Source organism: Prorops nasuta, unplaced genomic scaffold, assembly GCF_024137725.1.
Source record: "Prorops nasuta isolate Cenicafe-Biocafe unplaced genomic scaffold, Cenicafe_Pnas_1.2 PNAS00005, whole genome shotgun sequence".
Lineage (NCBI taxonomy): Eukaryota > Metazoa > Arthropoda > Insecta > Hymenoptera > Bethylidae > Prorops > Prorops nasuta.
The window spans coordinates 7,356,338-7,370,790 of NW_027116802.1; the positions used below are offsets into that span (position 1 = coordinate 7,356,338).

The 14,453-nt window shown below is 34.6% G+C and overlaps 2 protein-coding genes across 2 annotated transcripts; one reads left to right on the forward strand and one right to left on the reverse strand.

Annotated features, from left to right (window-relative positions):
• Window positions 1-90: 90 nt before the first annotated feature.
• Window positions 91-12,297, reverse strand: Hmgcr (HMG coenzyme A reductase). The gene is made up of 9 exons (XM_066727630.1): window positions 12,139-12,297; window positions 5,978-6,179; window positions 5,766-5,877; window positions 5,201-5,288; window positions 4,814-5,111; window positions 4,543-4,697; window positions 3,085-3,634; window positions 1,744-2,984; window positions 91-899 (listed from the first exon to the last, which is right to left on the reverse strand). Exons 2-9 carry the CDS (start codon window positions 6,149-6,151, stop codon window positions 773-775), a joined length of 2,745 nt encoding a protein of 914 aa, XP_066583727.1. The 5' UTR covers window positions 6,152-6,179; window positions 12,139-12,297; the 3' UTR covers window positions 91-772.
• Window positions 12,298-12,654: 357 nt separating this feature from the next.
• Window positions 12,655-14,436, forward strand: LOC136773613 (splicing factor U2af 38 kDa subunit-like). The gene is made up of 5 exons (XM_066727399.1): window positions 12,655-12,828; window positions 12,907-12,994; window positions 13,067-13,133; window positions 13,189-13,477; window positions 13,554-14,436. The coding sequence occupies exons 1-5, from the start codon at window positions 12,785-12,787 to the stop codon at window positions 13,789-13,791; spliced, it is 726 nt and encodes a 241-aa protein (XP_066583496.1). The 5' UTR covers window positions 12,655-12,784; the 3' UTR covers window positions 13,792-14,436.
• The last annotated feature ends 17 nt before the right edge of the window (window positions 14,437-14,453 follow it).

Here is a 14,453-nt window from a genome sequence, read left to right on the forward strand (position 1 = left end):
CGAAACGATATTTTAATTATGAACAATGATAAATAAGATCTTTGATGATAATTAAAAAGTATCATTCGTTTTCCGAACATTTTACACTTAATACTCGATGCGCAGTCTTTGATCGAATCAAAACCCAACACAATCAGCTTCTGGAAACTGAATATTGCACTACACCCTAGAAAAATTGTCAATGGTGCTATATATATTTATTTTTCTTTGCATTATTTATAAGTACATCATTTTACTTTAACAAAGACATTCTAGAAAGCTGTGATTTATTTTACGTACAAATATAAAACATTGCATATTTCCATTTCTTTTATCTAAAATATTCACAACGTTAATAGGTCCTGCACAATAAAATTTAAATAAAAAAGCACCATTTACCAATAGACAAGTACTCGGCAAAATTTATATTTAAAAAATCTATGGCTTCACTCAATTCTCTATTTTCCCAATGATTTGAATAAGTATAGAACATTGAGTGGGAATTAAGATTCTAAAAAAAAAATATCGCTTTACTCTCTTTATCTACCAACAATACCAGTCATATTGATATTTAAGTACGACATAAAATAATTATTTCCATACATCGATGTAAGATCTGTCCAAGCCGTATACATAATTAAATTTTCGGCGGTATTCTCTATCAATTTTTAACTTATATTTCTCGTAATAAATGGAAGAAATTGTTTTCTTTGGGAAACTGCAGCATTGAAGAGAAGAAAGAACTTATTTCGGATGCGCGATTCTATAACCATCACAGTAGAATAATCAGCATCTACGAAGTTTTGCTATTGTAATCTTTACAAACATCTTGCAAAACAGGTAGGACATTTGGCACTAATAATCTATCTCCCGTTTCACTTTTAGTTGTCCTTACAGGATTATTTACTGTAGTTGTTGATCTGAAAAGGAAAATTATCCTACAAAATTGCATACAGAGTGCTATCCTAAATGTTGGAGCCGTCTAAATATCTGGAAAACAATTGAATTTCACAAAAATTATAAAGAACTTTGTTTGTCTCTTTAAGAAATATGTCTAAAGAACATATCAGCTTGATCTTCAGTATTACATTAAAAGTCGATATTTTTCTTAAGAAAAATATTTTTTTGCATACTTCTTTGGTTCAGTTTAAGAACTTTAACAAATTATTTAAAAATGTATCGTATAACCCTGGTATTTATGGGATACATTTTTGTTCAGTCTGTTCACAGAGTCTTCTACTTTGTTTAAAGAACATGCGCGAACGCGCTATGCATACTCACTATTTCAATTACATATAAAAAAATGTCTAATTCAATTTCTCGTAAATTTTTGGACTAAATTATATATTCGTTAACATAGAATGTTACGATTCGTAATATTGAGCGGTGCATGTGTATCATCATTTCTTTCCACCTTACTCTAAAAATTAAAGATAAAGATAGAAGCGATATACACTGATACAAATATTTGAATTCAGAATTAGCGTTTGGCCAAGTTCTTAAGCTAAACCGCAAGAATATATGAAAATATAAGAGTTTTTATTAATAAAATATATTAGCCTTGCTATGACCTTTAACGTTACATCTAAGAACTATTTGATACATTCATTGGATACGTTCCTAAGCGAAGAAACAAAATGCTTTACAGTTTTTTTAAGTAAATTCTTCTCGGGTCATTTAGGTAGTTCGGAACTTTGAAGAAATACCGTGTGGGAGTAAAAGTAACGTAATTACACAATTAATGACAAAAAAATATGTACATACCTATTGTGTTTAAGATGACTTTTGACTAAATGTCCAGCAGTAAGTGCTGCCATTAATGAAAGTTCGCCAGCAAGAACAGTGGCACAGACGATTCTGGCTAATTTGCTAGCATTGAGACCAGGCTCGCTATCATGTGCACCTTTTACTCCTAGCATAGCTAAGCAAGCACCTTGCGCAGGGAGTCCAGTTCCTCCACCGACGGTACCTATCTCTATACTTGGCATAGTGCACGAAACGTAGAGATCCGAACCATCCGGGCCCCAAGGTTCCATCAGGGTCATGCAGTTGCTACTACCAACGTTTTGTGCTGGATCCTGGCCCGTAGCAATGAAAATTGCTGTGACTATGTTGGCTGCATGAGCATTGAATCCTCCAACGCTTCCAGCCACAGCAGATCCAATCATATTCTTACTGATATTTACGTCTACCAGTGCGTGAACAGAAGTCTTCAAAATATTTGTAACAACGTCTGCAGGCACGATTGCCTCACATACCACACTTTTACCCCTCCCCTCTATCCAATTGACGGCAGCAGGTTTCTTATCAGTACAGAAATTACCACTCAGTGACAAAATTTCCATATCGGGAAAATGTAATTGCACAGCGTGCAGTGATTTTTCCGTACCCTTAGATAACATGTTCATTCCCATTGCGTCACCAGTTTTGGCTACAAATCTGATGAAAAGATGTCTGCCAGCGATTCGTACGTGGATTTTTATCAATCTAGCGAACCTGCTAGTCTGGTCAAAGTTACTCTTCATGGCTTTGAAATTTTCAGTATTTTGCATCCAGGCCATTGCCTCGCTAGCTCTAACTATATTTGGAAATCTAACCACTGGGCCTCTGGTCATTCCATCCGCCACTACTCTGCTGGTTACTCCGCATTTCAACAGGGCTCTACTACCACGATTCGTAGAAGCAACCAAACAGCCTTCCGTGGTTGCCATTGGCACGTGAAACAGATCTCCGTCTATTAATAATGGTCCAGCGAATCCCACCGGAACCGGTACATACCCTATAACGTTCTCACAGCACGAGCCTAATACTTTGTTGTAATCGTAATTCTTATAAGGCAGATCATATAGCTCTTGAGTAAAGTTTCCAACGTCTCCCAATATTACTCTTCTGATGCCAACTCCACGTTCCATATCTCCTACAGCTTTCTCCAGCTGATATGCCGGAATGTACTTATGTTTTACCAATTGAACAACCTCTGTGTCCGTCAGAGCGTTAGCTCCCAACTAAAAAGAAAGAAGCAAAATTCTATAATACTGATCAGTACTCGGATGAAATAGGATCAGCATGAAGATAAGATAAAAGAAGAGAAAAGAAAAGTCCTACCTCAGATCTGTAAACGTTTAAACACTCCTCCACACTTCTGGGTTCTTTGATTTGCTGCTGAGCTAAGTTTTCGCTACTCGAGGAATCAGTGGTGAAAAATTTGCCCTCAGTTTGCACTTCCTTATCGGTAACTTCAATTTGTTCGGCATTATCTATCTCGATCCAGTCACCACCGCCCATTCCAGAAAGTGGGAAGACAGTTGAACGCATCGTGGCCAATTGAGTCTCGTATCTTTGCTTCAGCGGAACGTCCATGGCAGTTTCGTAGGAGCAAGTATTTTCAGTTTTATCAGATTCTTTCTCTTGAGATCGCAGCTTTTGTGCAATGTCACCTTTATTCTCGAAAAAGATAAACTTGATGGCCAGTGCCAATAAGAGAATCAGTATCACTATGTTGTCCGCGCTGACGGTCAGCCAATTCATAAGATATTCCCTAATGTCAGGAGTCTCCTCAGTTTTATTGTACGTGTTCACCACAACATGCGAATTCGGACTGGTCACTTTCCCTTCGACATTGTGCTCGCTTCCTTCGCTTTTAAATGGCCAACGGCTGAAATACATGGAGACTATCGTTAAAAAGCTTTGACAAGATGATGTAAGACCATTGACGACTTTTCTACGACTGCTGAATCAGTGGGGATTGTAGTTTTCATGAGATACGAATAAAACCAGAAATACACTAAAAAATATTATTCCGCATAGATAAAGCGGTGCTCCGTTCACGGGTTTATTATTAAACGTTTCATGTAATATTAATGCCTTCTCCAAAAGACTATTTCTGGTAACGAAATATATGCTGTATGTCAAAATATTGGATTTATTTCAATATTTATGTTGCTCCAAAAGAAGATTTATATGACTTTGGCTAAGATAGTAGTACAATTTACTCTTGACACCAATGAGGATATTTAACAGCTCGTCTAACGGTAATTTATTTCGGAGAAAAGACAAAGAGAAGATTGGAAGCTAGATAAAGAGAGCTCTAATTAAAAAACAAAATCCAACGATATATATATATTTTCATTATCGCGGGGGCACAGGATAAATTTATAACACCTACGTTTTACACTGTTGTCACATTCAGAAATAGAGTACATTAACATATTTAGAATAAAAAAACAACAGATGGAGATTCAGATAAATCTGTTATTAGAAAATAAGCTCCAAAAATTTGTTCACACAGGGCATAAGGTCAAATTGTGACGTATTTTTTCTATCTCTCAGCTCTATTGAGAAATCTCAAATTCTTTCAAAGATATTCCCGTTCACCTCGTGTACTTTAAATATGAACTAGATGTATAGACATGTTAATGTTTCTTCGAGTGAATGTGACCTGGGTTTGTTAGAATTAAAAAAATTCCTTAACAACCATAGGCACAAAAGCAGTTAAGGTCAGGTCAGTGAGAACCATTTCAAACTGTTTATAGCTATTAAGACAATTTTCCTCGTTATAGATACCTATTAGCATGTACGAGAAATAAGCCACCGATCATAATAAGTTTGACTCTTTCTACAACGGGATTTGGCTTTCTCTCTTCATCGTGCAATGGGTGAATCATGAAAATTTTATCCGCCGTCAGAGATCCACCCTTGCTGTTACTACCTCGAGATAGCTGAAAATAATAAGGCAGTGATCATTACTGGAACTCAATTAGATAAGTCTCAGAGTGAAAGTGATAAGAGATAATACAAAGGCGAGATATCGTGTTAAAATTTGAAGAAAAATTACCTCAAGGATGAGGGACAAGCATGCAGGGTAAAAAGTCATAAAAACGATGTAGTTTACAACTACACCAAGGCAGGCAAAGCTGCAGAGTATCTCTAGCCTTCTGACGCCGGATAAGGATCCTATTCCAATCAGAAGAGTCTCGACTAGTGTATCCAAGGTGATTGTTGGCCCCAGCAGTGACATACCACGGGCAATATTGGCTCGGACCTCCTCCTGGCTTCTAGCACTTAACGCCAGCTGTGCCAAAACGGCAGCTTTTGATAAATCGATTAAAAGTAGAAAGAAGAACAGCGCGTCTCTAAAAAATTGAAGAAATACGAATTTAACGAAATCCCTCTTTGCATCATTTCTCACCTTACTACACTGTGTTAATCATACTCGGCATACTTTAAGTCAGAAATGTCGCTGCGCCCAAAATTCACGACACTCGAGGTGAAGACGACACTGGAAAATACGGTGAATAAGCCAGCAATACCTGTAAGCAGATAAACAAACTATGTATTAAAAACAGTGAAAATATCAGGTAAAGTACCCGCGCGAATTGTGTCAACACTACAGATTAGACTAATTTCTACTTAATAATTAAGAAACGCATGTGGGTGTGTGTGTATGTGTGAGAAGAAAAGGATTTTTAAAAAGGAAAAGTAATATAAACAAGGCATAAAATTGGATAAGCAAAGAGAAGAAAAGAAGGAGAAGCAGACGAAACGCTATCGCTTTCTATAGAACTTTCACTGGCAAGAGCGAAGCTTTCACGTTGGGAGAAGATCCGGTTTTATGAATGAGCGAGTCTCGGGGGGCACTCTGTTATTAAGTCGTTCTCGCTGCTCGCGTCCGTCGCCACGTGAGTTGCTCGGAAAAAAATCTTGAGTTTTGCAACTGAACGTTGGATTTGGTAATGCTATAGAGAGCAAAGCTATTTCAAAGTCGACGTCTATAAGGATCTACCAACCAAGAATGTACTTGGAGCCCAGCTTTTGCAGATTGCGAAATTGGTGATAGCAGAAGAGTATCGCCAGGCATCTTATTATTGTCATGACAATTATGTCAACCGCATTCGCTTCCTAAACAAATAAATTAAACACAAACTGTAATGACGATAAAAGCTTAAGATAAGAATGAAATTGATGAGATTGTGATTGTGATTGTGAATCATCTTCTTACGTCGTGGCAGCGTCCGTGTCGGCAGTGTGAAGTCGTCACAGGTAGAGGAGCCTCTCGTCCATTTCCTGTCTCCATGTTGAGCATGCATGCCGTTAACGTGAAGGTCGTCACAATTACCTCCAGAGGATGGCTTGCACAGAACCGACCGTGCGCCTCGAATAATCGGGCCAGCATCTTTTCTTCTGCAATTTCTCGGAATCTTCTAGAAAAATGGAAGACATTAACAACAAAATTCATTAATAAAAGGCTGTCCGGAAACACGTAATAAGGACAGAATACTGTATAAATCACATCTTTTTCCTAAAATTGCAAACCTGTATGCATGATAAAACGATCGATCGATTATACTCTTAATAATTCTATAGAAATTTGTTTTTAATCATGAAAATCGAGCAACTCGTCACTCGTAAATTCCTCGATACACGTGTAACATCTATTTTAAGAAATCCCTCAAAAATGGTATACCTCTGCTACATCAGTTCCCTTTAACACTTATATATATGTATGCTGCTGCACACACATTTTACTCTCTCAATCCTATAAGAAAACCTCTGTCAGTTGCCTCCTGCACTTTCTGCATTTTTCATCACGAGTGCAGTATATTACTTTTCGTGCGTGCGATCTATATATTATATATATACAGTTTTTCTAACAACTGCAAAAAGTACAGGCAAGAGAGACAAGTCTGTGTATATATATATACACGCAGGGCGTTTACTTGAATTCGTCTCAGAATATAGATACAAAAATACATTAATCTCGGTACCTACATATAAGAGATATCAATTTTTTGCAGAGTACCTTTTTCAATCTAAATGGAAAGAGCTTTTGAAAAGTTCCTTGCAAAAATTTAATTTCTCTTATATCTACACTAATAAGCGAATTTTTGCATTCATGCTCTGAGGCTAGTTAAAGTATATAAATTGCACTCTATAATGTGTATATATATTTAGGGTCCCCTCCGTAGTGAAAACGTCTCAGAACATATAGATGCGCGAGAGAAAACTCGTGTACTTCCTAAACCAAAAGAGATATTAAAATTCCCCACATAGGACCTTTTTAGGTGCAAATAATATGTATAAAAGGTTTCGAAAATTCCTGTACAAAATTTTCATACATATCTTGCAGCTTTTGAGATAAACGCGTCTTCCTGCATCTATTGTATATATATATATATATATATGTATACTTTGGGACGTTTAACTGGAGGAGACCCAGTGTAATACCGAGGCAAAAAATGTTTCGGTTCGAATAAGTAAATCTCTATTTGAATTAAGAGTGTAACAAATAAATATTTATATTTTCTTTTTTAATAAATGACTGATTAAATTGTACAAAAATTCTTTTAATCAAAATAATTTCCATCCATTTAACTATAAATTTCACTGAATCAAGCAAATATTTATATGTTCGAATCTATTCCAATAAATAATTATTTTTTTCAGTGCAGAAAGTGCAGCGCAGCATTCAGTTAACACGATCAAACTCGCTAATTATCTCCGTTGGATCTCTCCAAGTACTTTTGTTTGGATGAAGGATTTGAGAAAGAGTGATTGGATAGCTTATATGCCTAAGTTATAAATATGTATAAATATTTGTGCTCTGGGGCAATTACCCCTTGGAGCGTTAAAGAAAAAATTAGTCTTGCGTATAGATTACGCTTTGCAAGGTGATCACGGCTATTGGCTAATGGGTGATTTTTTCTCCTCTAACTACTACTACTAATGCTACTACATTTACTACTACTATTAATATTTCTTCTTATTCTTCTTCTTCTTTTCATTCCAGCCAATGCACTCGGACCATTACTCGATGCAATAGAGAAGAAAAAAGAAAAAAAGATACGGGATTTCGAGATTCGAATTCTTCCGAGCTATGAAATAATGAAATGTCTGTCAAGGTCGGTGACTTTCCAAGTGCCGTAAAGCCTGCAAGTGTTTCTCTCTCTCTGAGCAAAGCAAACTAAAGCATCCAGCAGCCCCTTAATCGTTCCCGACAAATCAACCAGAGCTTGCTTGTTTCTTACAAAGATATTGTTTTCTTTTTTTTTACAGTATTCATGTAGAAATACTTAATTACACACCAAACTCGAAAAGTAAATAATCGGTAAATCCTTGACAAATAATCTGGCATTTCCAACTAATCGACTACAAATTTTATGCTTTTTACAAAGGATTTTTTTTCTACAGTGTTATAGAAATATTTAATAACACTTTAAACCCGAAATAAAAATAATTGATAAATTCTAGGTAAATATTATTATTACATGTTATACAATTAAATAGAAAAAATATTTAATTATAATTAAAACTTTTTGGAAAGTAAATTTTTGATAAAAATACTCGACGATTTTTCTTCCTCCATTACTTGTGAATGGGTATTTTTAAATAATTCACTACAACTTGCTGCATTTTTCGTTTTCTCTATTTCAAAGATATTATTATTTTATAGTACCCTACAGAAATGTTTAATTACATTTAAAATAAAGTACGTAAATGATCGATAAGTCCTCGACTAATATTCCTCCATCACTCGTGAACAAGTAGGTATTTGCAGCTAATCGGCTAGACCTTGCCTGCTTTTTACAAAGTATTTTTTATTGTATTACAGAAATATTAAATTACATTTAAAACCCAAAAAGTAAATAAACGATAAATTACAAACGATTATAATTTTATTACTTGCATGTGAATAATAAATTTTAATTAATCGACTACGGTTTACCAGCTTGTTTCCTGTACAAAGACAATACTATTTTTTAATATTATATAGAAAAAATATTTAATTGCACTAGAAAGTGAAAAAATAGATAAATTATCCACAAATATCCTCCATGCAGTGTATGCATGTGAATAAGCATTTTTAATTGATTAACCATAGCTTTTTTATTTCTTATAAAGATATTATTACTCCCTCTATAGAACTATAAAGAAATACTTAATTACAGTTAAAACTGGAAATGTAAATAATCGATACGTCCTTGAGAAATATTCTTCCGTATAACTCATGAATTCCAACAAGCTGGGAGGGAGTTTCTCAAAGAAAGAAATGTCGAAAGTCATTTCGAGTAGCTTCAAAGTACAGTCCTAATACACCTATATAAGAAGCGTGAATTGGAAAAAGAGCATTTTACTACTTACCAACTGCATAGAAGCAAACATATTCCACTGAATTTTAACGAGTTCCCGCGCGACTCTATAGCCACTAATCTGTCGTGATTTCATTTATATTATTCAATCTGATCTACAAAAGTCCAAAGTATATTACGCAATTAAAATTGTGGAATTTCTTATTTATAATGTCACGTTTCTATAAATATTGAGACAGATTTTCTCTCTTATAGCAGAAATTCTCACGCGACGACTATTTAAAAAGTGAAACTCGAATTTTAATCGGTATAGATGTTACGCAACCTATAATATTGACATTTGTATTAACTCCAAATTATCATACATGGGGTTTCGCTTTTTTCCCCATTTTATAATGTTGACCAAACTATATTTTGCCATTGTTCTTATACCTTATTTTCACTTAAATAATGCTCTTTCTTTGAGAAATATATTTTGCAACGATGATAACAACAATTCTGATACGAAAGTTTTTAACAAACTTGCTAAACAGCTGGATGTCGCGTATGGAATAATTTAGCAAAAGAGAAAACAGTGTTGTTACATTGTTCTAATCGATAAGGTACGCTTAGAATGATAATAAACAATCGTACGTTCTCTCCAAAATACTACACTGTGTATCTTTGTTCTTTGGAAAAAATTGTTTTCACTAGAATAATAAAATTGGCGTACCTCCCTCAATTCTGTGTAAATAAGAGAATTGTATATCCAAAGAAAAAATTTAATCCAATTAGGTCTTATTGATGGCTGGTGAAATTATTTACTTATAAGTTTTTATGTGCGTTCGAAGAAAAGCATCGTAAAGAAGTTCTTGCTACCTGCAGTGTCTTTCAAGAAGAGAACGCCTGATAGAAATTCCGATAACCTAACAACAATAATAAGCATTCACCAAGCAATTTCTCACTTTTCACCATCTGCACGTTTCACCAAAGCGTTCTTTAGAAACGTAGCAGAGCACGTGCAATTCACTCTCTTTGCTAATTCATCTTGCGAAGCTTCTCTCAATTAATGCCAGTACCTGCTGAGATCAAACTCAACTTATATTGTAATTAATTTTACATTGATACAAGTTGATAGCTCGTTTGAGTATAATGTAAATTGACAAAGAATTAAATTGAGATAAAGCCGGTGTGTATTTCATTGATAAATAAGAAGAATAAACATACCTTGTGTGCCTTTCTAGTAAAGAAGAGAGATAAACACGTTGACACACGTGGATAATTCGCTTCAAGTGCACACCTCCGATTTAGTAATTTTATCACAATTATCAGCTAATATCCTTGATTAACATTATTAAACTGATTGGAGAAATTATTGAGAAAATTCTAATTGTTTAATACAAATTTGACGGAAATGAAGAAAAACGATATAAAGTTGTGTGTAGGTGAGTGGCCAGCAGCAGAATGATGGGATTGGGTTGGGATAGGATGGGGCCGCGACTCGCGAGCGCGCCAACTATTCAAGAAATAACATGAAATTCTATATATCCACTTGCATTAGCTGCCGAACCGCCCGAACCCCTTCCAAAATCGTGATCGTTCAATTCCGGAAGTGCTCGTTTATTCACGACGACTTACGACAATTCACGATTCCCGCGATACTCCCCCCACACATCAACTCTTTTCTCGCACGCTCCCCTACCGAATTTACTCTTTGAAATCTTCCAAGCTCCATTCCCATCCGACTTTTCGTCTTTTTTCTAGAGACTCTGTATCTCCCTCTCTCCCTCTCTGCATCCTTCCGCTTTCCCCAATAAAATCATCGTCCGGCCAACAGCACTTTTCTTTTCAAGAAAAACCATGTCATTTCCGTTTTAAGGTTTTAATTAACCCTTTCACTGCCATTTATGAAACGACATCACCAACATAGGTTAGAGCTGCCCTCGCTTTAATTTCGAGTTTTACCACTATACTTTTTTGAAGGCTCGGGGGTGAATTAAAGGGTAAATCGTAAAATTCAGTTTTATTTCATGCGACAATTTTTCTACAAGTAAAAAGAGATAGCATTGATGAGCAGTGATACAAATTTATTTTGATAAAATCACGTTTGAACATTGGCATTGGTAAATATAATGAAAAGTGTTTTCTTCAAATTCTATCACTTTTGAATTCATTAAAGTTTTAATTTTTGGAAAAACTCTATATATATACAAAACGAAAAGAGGAAAAAGAGGTCCCATATAATTTTCTGCATCTGATATGAATCAAGATGCAAAATCGAATAGCAGAAAGACATGGTGACGCAAAACTACGAAGCTTTGCTCGGTTTCTCTCAACAAAACGCGTGCTGCATACTCATTCCCCAATTGCATATTTATACTTCATGGCAAAAGCAACGTGAAAATATTAAACCCTCTGTGTACTAAAAAATATTTCTTCCCTACATTATACACATGCTCGCGAGCAAATTGTTTTGTTTTAATTTTCTATAAAAATTCCAAACTATTTTTAAAGAAAATAATAAAGTTGCAAGTCTATATAATGATTGTTCATTTTCACCTATAGTAGTAAAATATACGTAAAAACATAAAGTCATATATGTATTTGAAAGATATTTCTAGCTGTGACTGCAATGTAATCGTAAAAACTACTTTATATAAAAGTCGAACAAATTAATTTGTACAAAAATCACTTATACGGATCATTAATTATTGCACATCGATGAGAATAAATTGGCACAGGGTAATAGAAAAGGTCTAGAGAGTAATATTGACCGAATTAGTTCCGAGTAATTACTTCCCCAATTTACGATACTTACGATGACGTTTAATGAATGAAAAAACGCGTTAGAAAAATGTCTATCATTTTAGCATTAAGTACGGTGAGGTATTAAAAATTAACCATGCTTATATAAACTGAAGCAATTGAATCTTTTCTCGTGAAATTCACGTAGTCCATAATTACTTGTTTTTTTACAGTACATTCGATAAATTGTTGAAGATAGATGTAAAAATTCTAAGTTATAAATTTAGACAGCACCCCATTCACATAATCAGTCGTAACCTTCAAACGAATATTAATAAAAATGACTTACCATTAAGTGCAATACGTAGGGCAAATAGAAGTTGATTGATTTAGAGACATTTGCTAAGCTAATATGAATCTTTATCAAAATGCTCACATATTATAGATAGAAAACAGTTTTATAAGACGAAGATCGACGAAACCTCCTCGCAACACACCTTGCCGAACAACCAGCCAGATGAGCACTAAAAAAATTTTTCCTTTTAACAAATACGCTTTAGGAAAATTTCCTTTCCTTCTATTGGTACACAAAAATCATTGCGTTTCCTAACTGGTAGGTTAGCCGACCAATTATGTCTTCGCTTTCCCCATATTTTCCTTATTTTCACCAATCAGGAGGACGATCATCTATGGAATTTACTGCTTTATGCTTAATATGCTCGACCAATCAGAATGTTAATCTGTACAGGTACTGTAGTCACTGTACAATACTGTACATTGCATGCATGTTGCAAATGTTGCAATTTATATAAAATGCTTGCTTTAAAATCTATATGAAATTTATTCATTGGTCATCCGAAGTTCCTTCCGGTCGGTCTCTTCGTTTTTGTTGTCACTGGAATTGACGGCGTTTACATTAAAAAAATTAGACGTTAATGAAGCTACAATTTCATTAAAAAAAGGTGCTAATAGAGTTTTATCGCCAATTCTTAGAAATGGCAGAGTATTTAGCTTCGATTTTTGGCACGGAGAAAGATAAGTATGTCTTTATTTTCTTTTTTCTTTTTAATTATTTTTCTCGTCATTTTATTAACGAAAGCATTTTTTTCATCTACAGAGTTAATTGCTCGTTCTATTTTAAAATCGGAGCATGCAGGCATGGAGATCGTTGCTCTAGAATTCATAACAAGCCCACCTTCAGTCAGGTAAATAATCATTATATAAAAAGTTAAGGGATTTTTTAACAATAGGTTAAGTGATAATTATTATTTTTATAGACCTGTTTACTGCAAAATCTCTATGTAAATCCCCAAAATTCAGCCAAGAGCGCCGATGGATCTCATTGTATGTAAAGGATGTGAGAATTTATAAAACAATATTTTAAGAATTTTTTTTCCAGTGGTGGCTAATGTATCAGATGAGGAGATGCAAGAACATTACGACAATTTCTTTGAAGATGTTTTTGTAGAGTGTGAGGACAAATATGGAGAGATAGAGGAGATGAATGTCTGCGATAATCTTGGAGACCATTTGGTTGGCAATGTTTACATTAAATTTAGGAGAGAGGAAGATGCAGAAAGAGCTGTGAATGATCTAAATAACAGGTGGTTTGGTGGTAGACCAGTTTATGCCGAGCTATCCCCTGTAACTGATTTCAGAGAAGCTTGTTGTCGACAGTATGAAATGGGGTAAATAAAATTCAAGAATCCTTATATAATTTTTAATTTTATATAATAAAGTATATATTGAAAATATCTTTTTTAGTGAATGTACCCGTTCAGGATTTTGCAATTTTATGCACTTGAAGCCTATTTCACGAGATTTGCGTAGATATTTGTACAGTCGAAAGAAAGGTGGAAAAGGTCGATCTAGATCACGTTCAAAATCTCGTGGACGGGATCGCAAAAGACGTTCTCGTTCTCGTGATCGAAGATCAAGATCTAAGGATCGAAGAAAAGGAAGAGATGACAAAGGTAGAGATGGCCGATCAGGACGATATTAATAACAGCCAGGGAAATTCGTGCACATGATTGTAAGGAACGTGAGAGAGCAGGGATCCTATTCTCAGAGCCCTGACCCATGAAATAACTCAAGCAGTCTGTAAAACTCCAAGATCCTTTTTGCAAGAATAGCTTTCCTTCCAAAGATAATCAACCTAAAAGATGCTAAAAAAACCATAAAGCCTTCAAGCTTTTATCCTGATGTTTGTTCTGCATAAGTGTTTAACATAAAATAAGCATATGTAAAAATTATTTAATTTTGGAAACTTGTTAGAGCCTTTTTTCATCCTAACTTTTTCATCATAAAAGACAAAAAAATGTCATCAATAATATACATTGCTTCAATGACTCGTTACAATTGGCTAGAATGAAGTCTCCCAGTTAGTTATTATTGCTTAATTCTGTCAATGATTTTATAAACAATAGATATAGGTTGTTTTATACCTACTTTTACAGTGACTGAAAGATACAGGCTGAAAAATCAATTTTCTACTGTAATATTAATTACTATAAATTTCGAATTACAACATTGTGTGTAATAAAGCTAATAATTTTAAAGCATAAATATAAAGATTTTTTTGTACACTGGAAAACAATTTTCATATTGTAACATTATTCCTTTTTAATGCCATAGAAAATTCTAAACAAATAAAAGACGGGCAAT

Bases quoted from the DNA above. Each gene is read 5' to 3' on its own strand.
- Hmgcr (XM_066727630.1), bottom strand. From the start codon at position 6,151: ATGCTGGCCCGATTATTCGAGGCGCACGGTCGGTTCTGTGCAAGCCAT. The intron at 4,698-4,813 runs GTAATTTTTCTT...TATTATTTTCAG, and splicing joins GCTTGTCCCTCATCCTTGAG to CTATCTCGAGGTAGTAACAG. The intron at 3,635-4,542 runs GTATCTATAACG...CATGTATTTCAG, and splicing joins TTTCTCGTACATGCTAATAG to CCGTTGGCCATTTAAAAGCG.
- LOC136773613 (XM_066727399.1), top strand. From the start codon at position 12,785: ATGGCAGAGTATTTAGCTTCGATTTTTGGCACGGAGAAAGATAA. The intron at 12,995-13,066 runs GTAAATAATCAT...TTATTTTTATAG, and splicing joins ACAAGCCCACCTTCAGTCAG to ACCTGTTTACTGCAAAATCT. The intron at 13,134-13,188 runs GTATGTAAAGGA...TTTTTTTTCCAG, and splicing joins GAGCGCCGATGGATCTCATT to TGGTGGCTAATGTATCAGAT.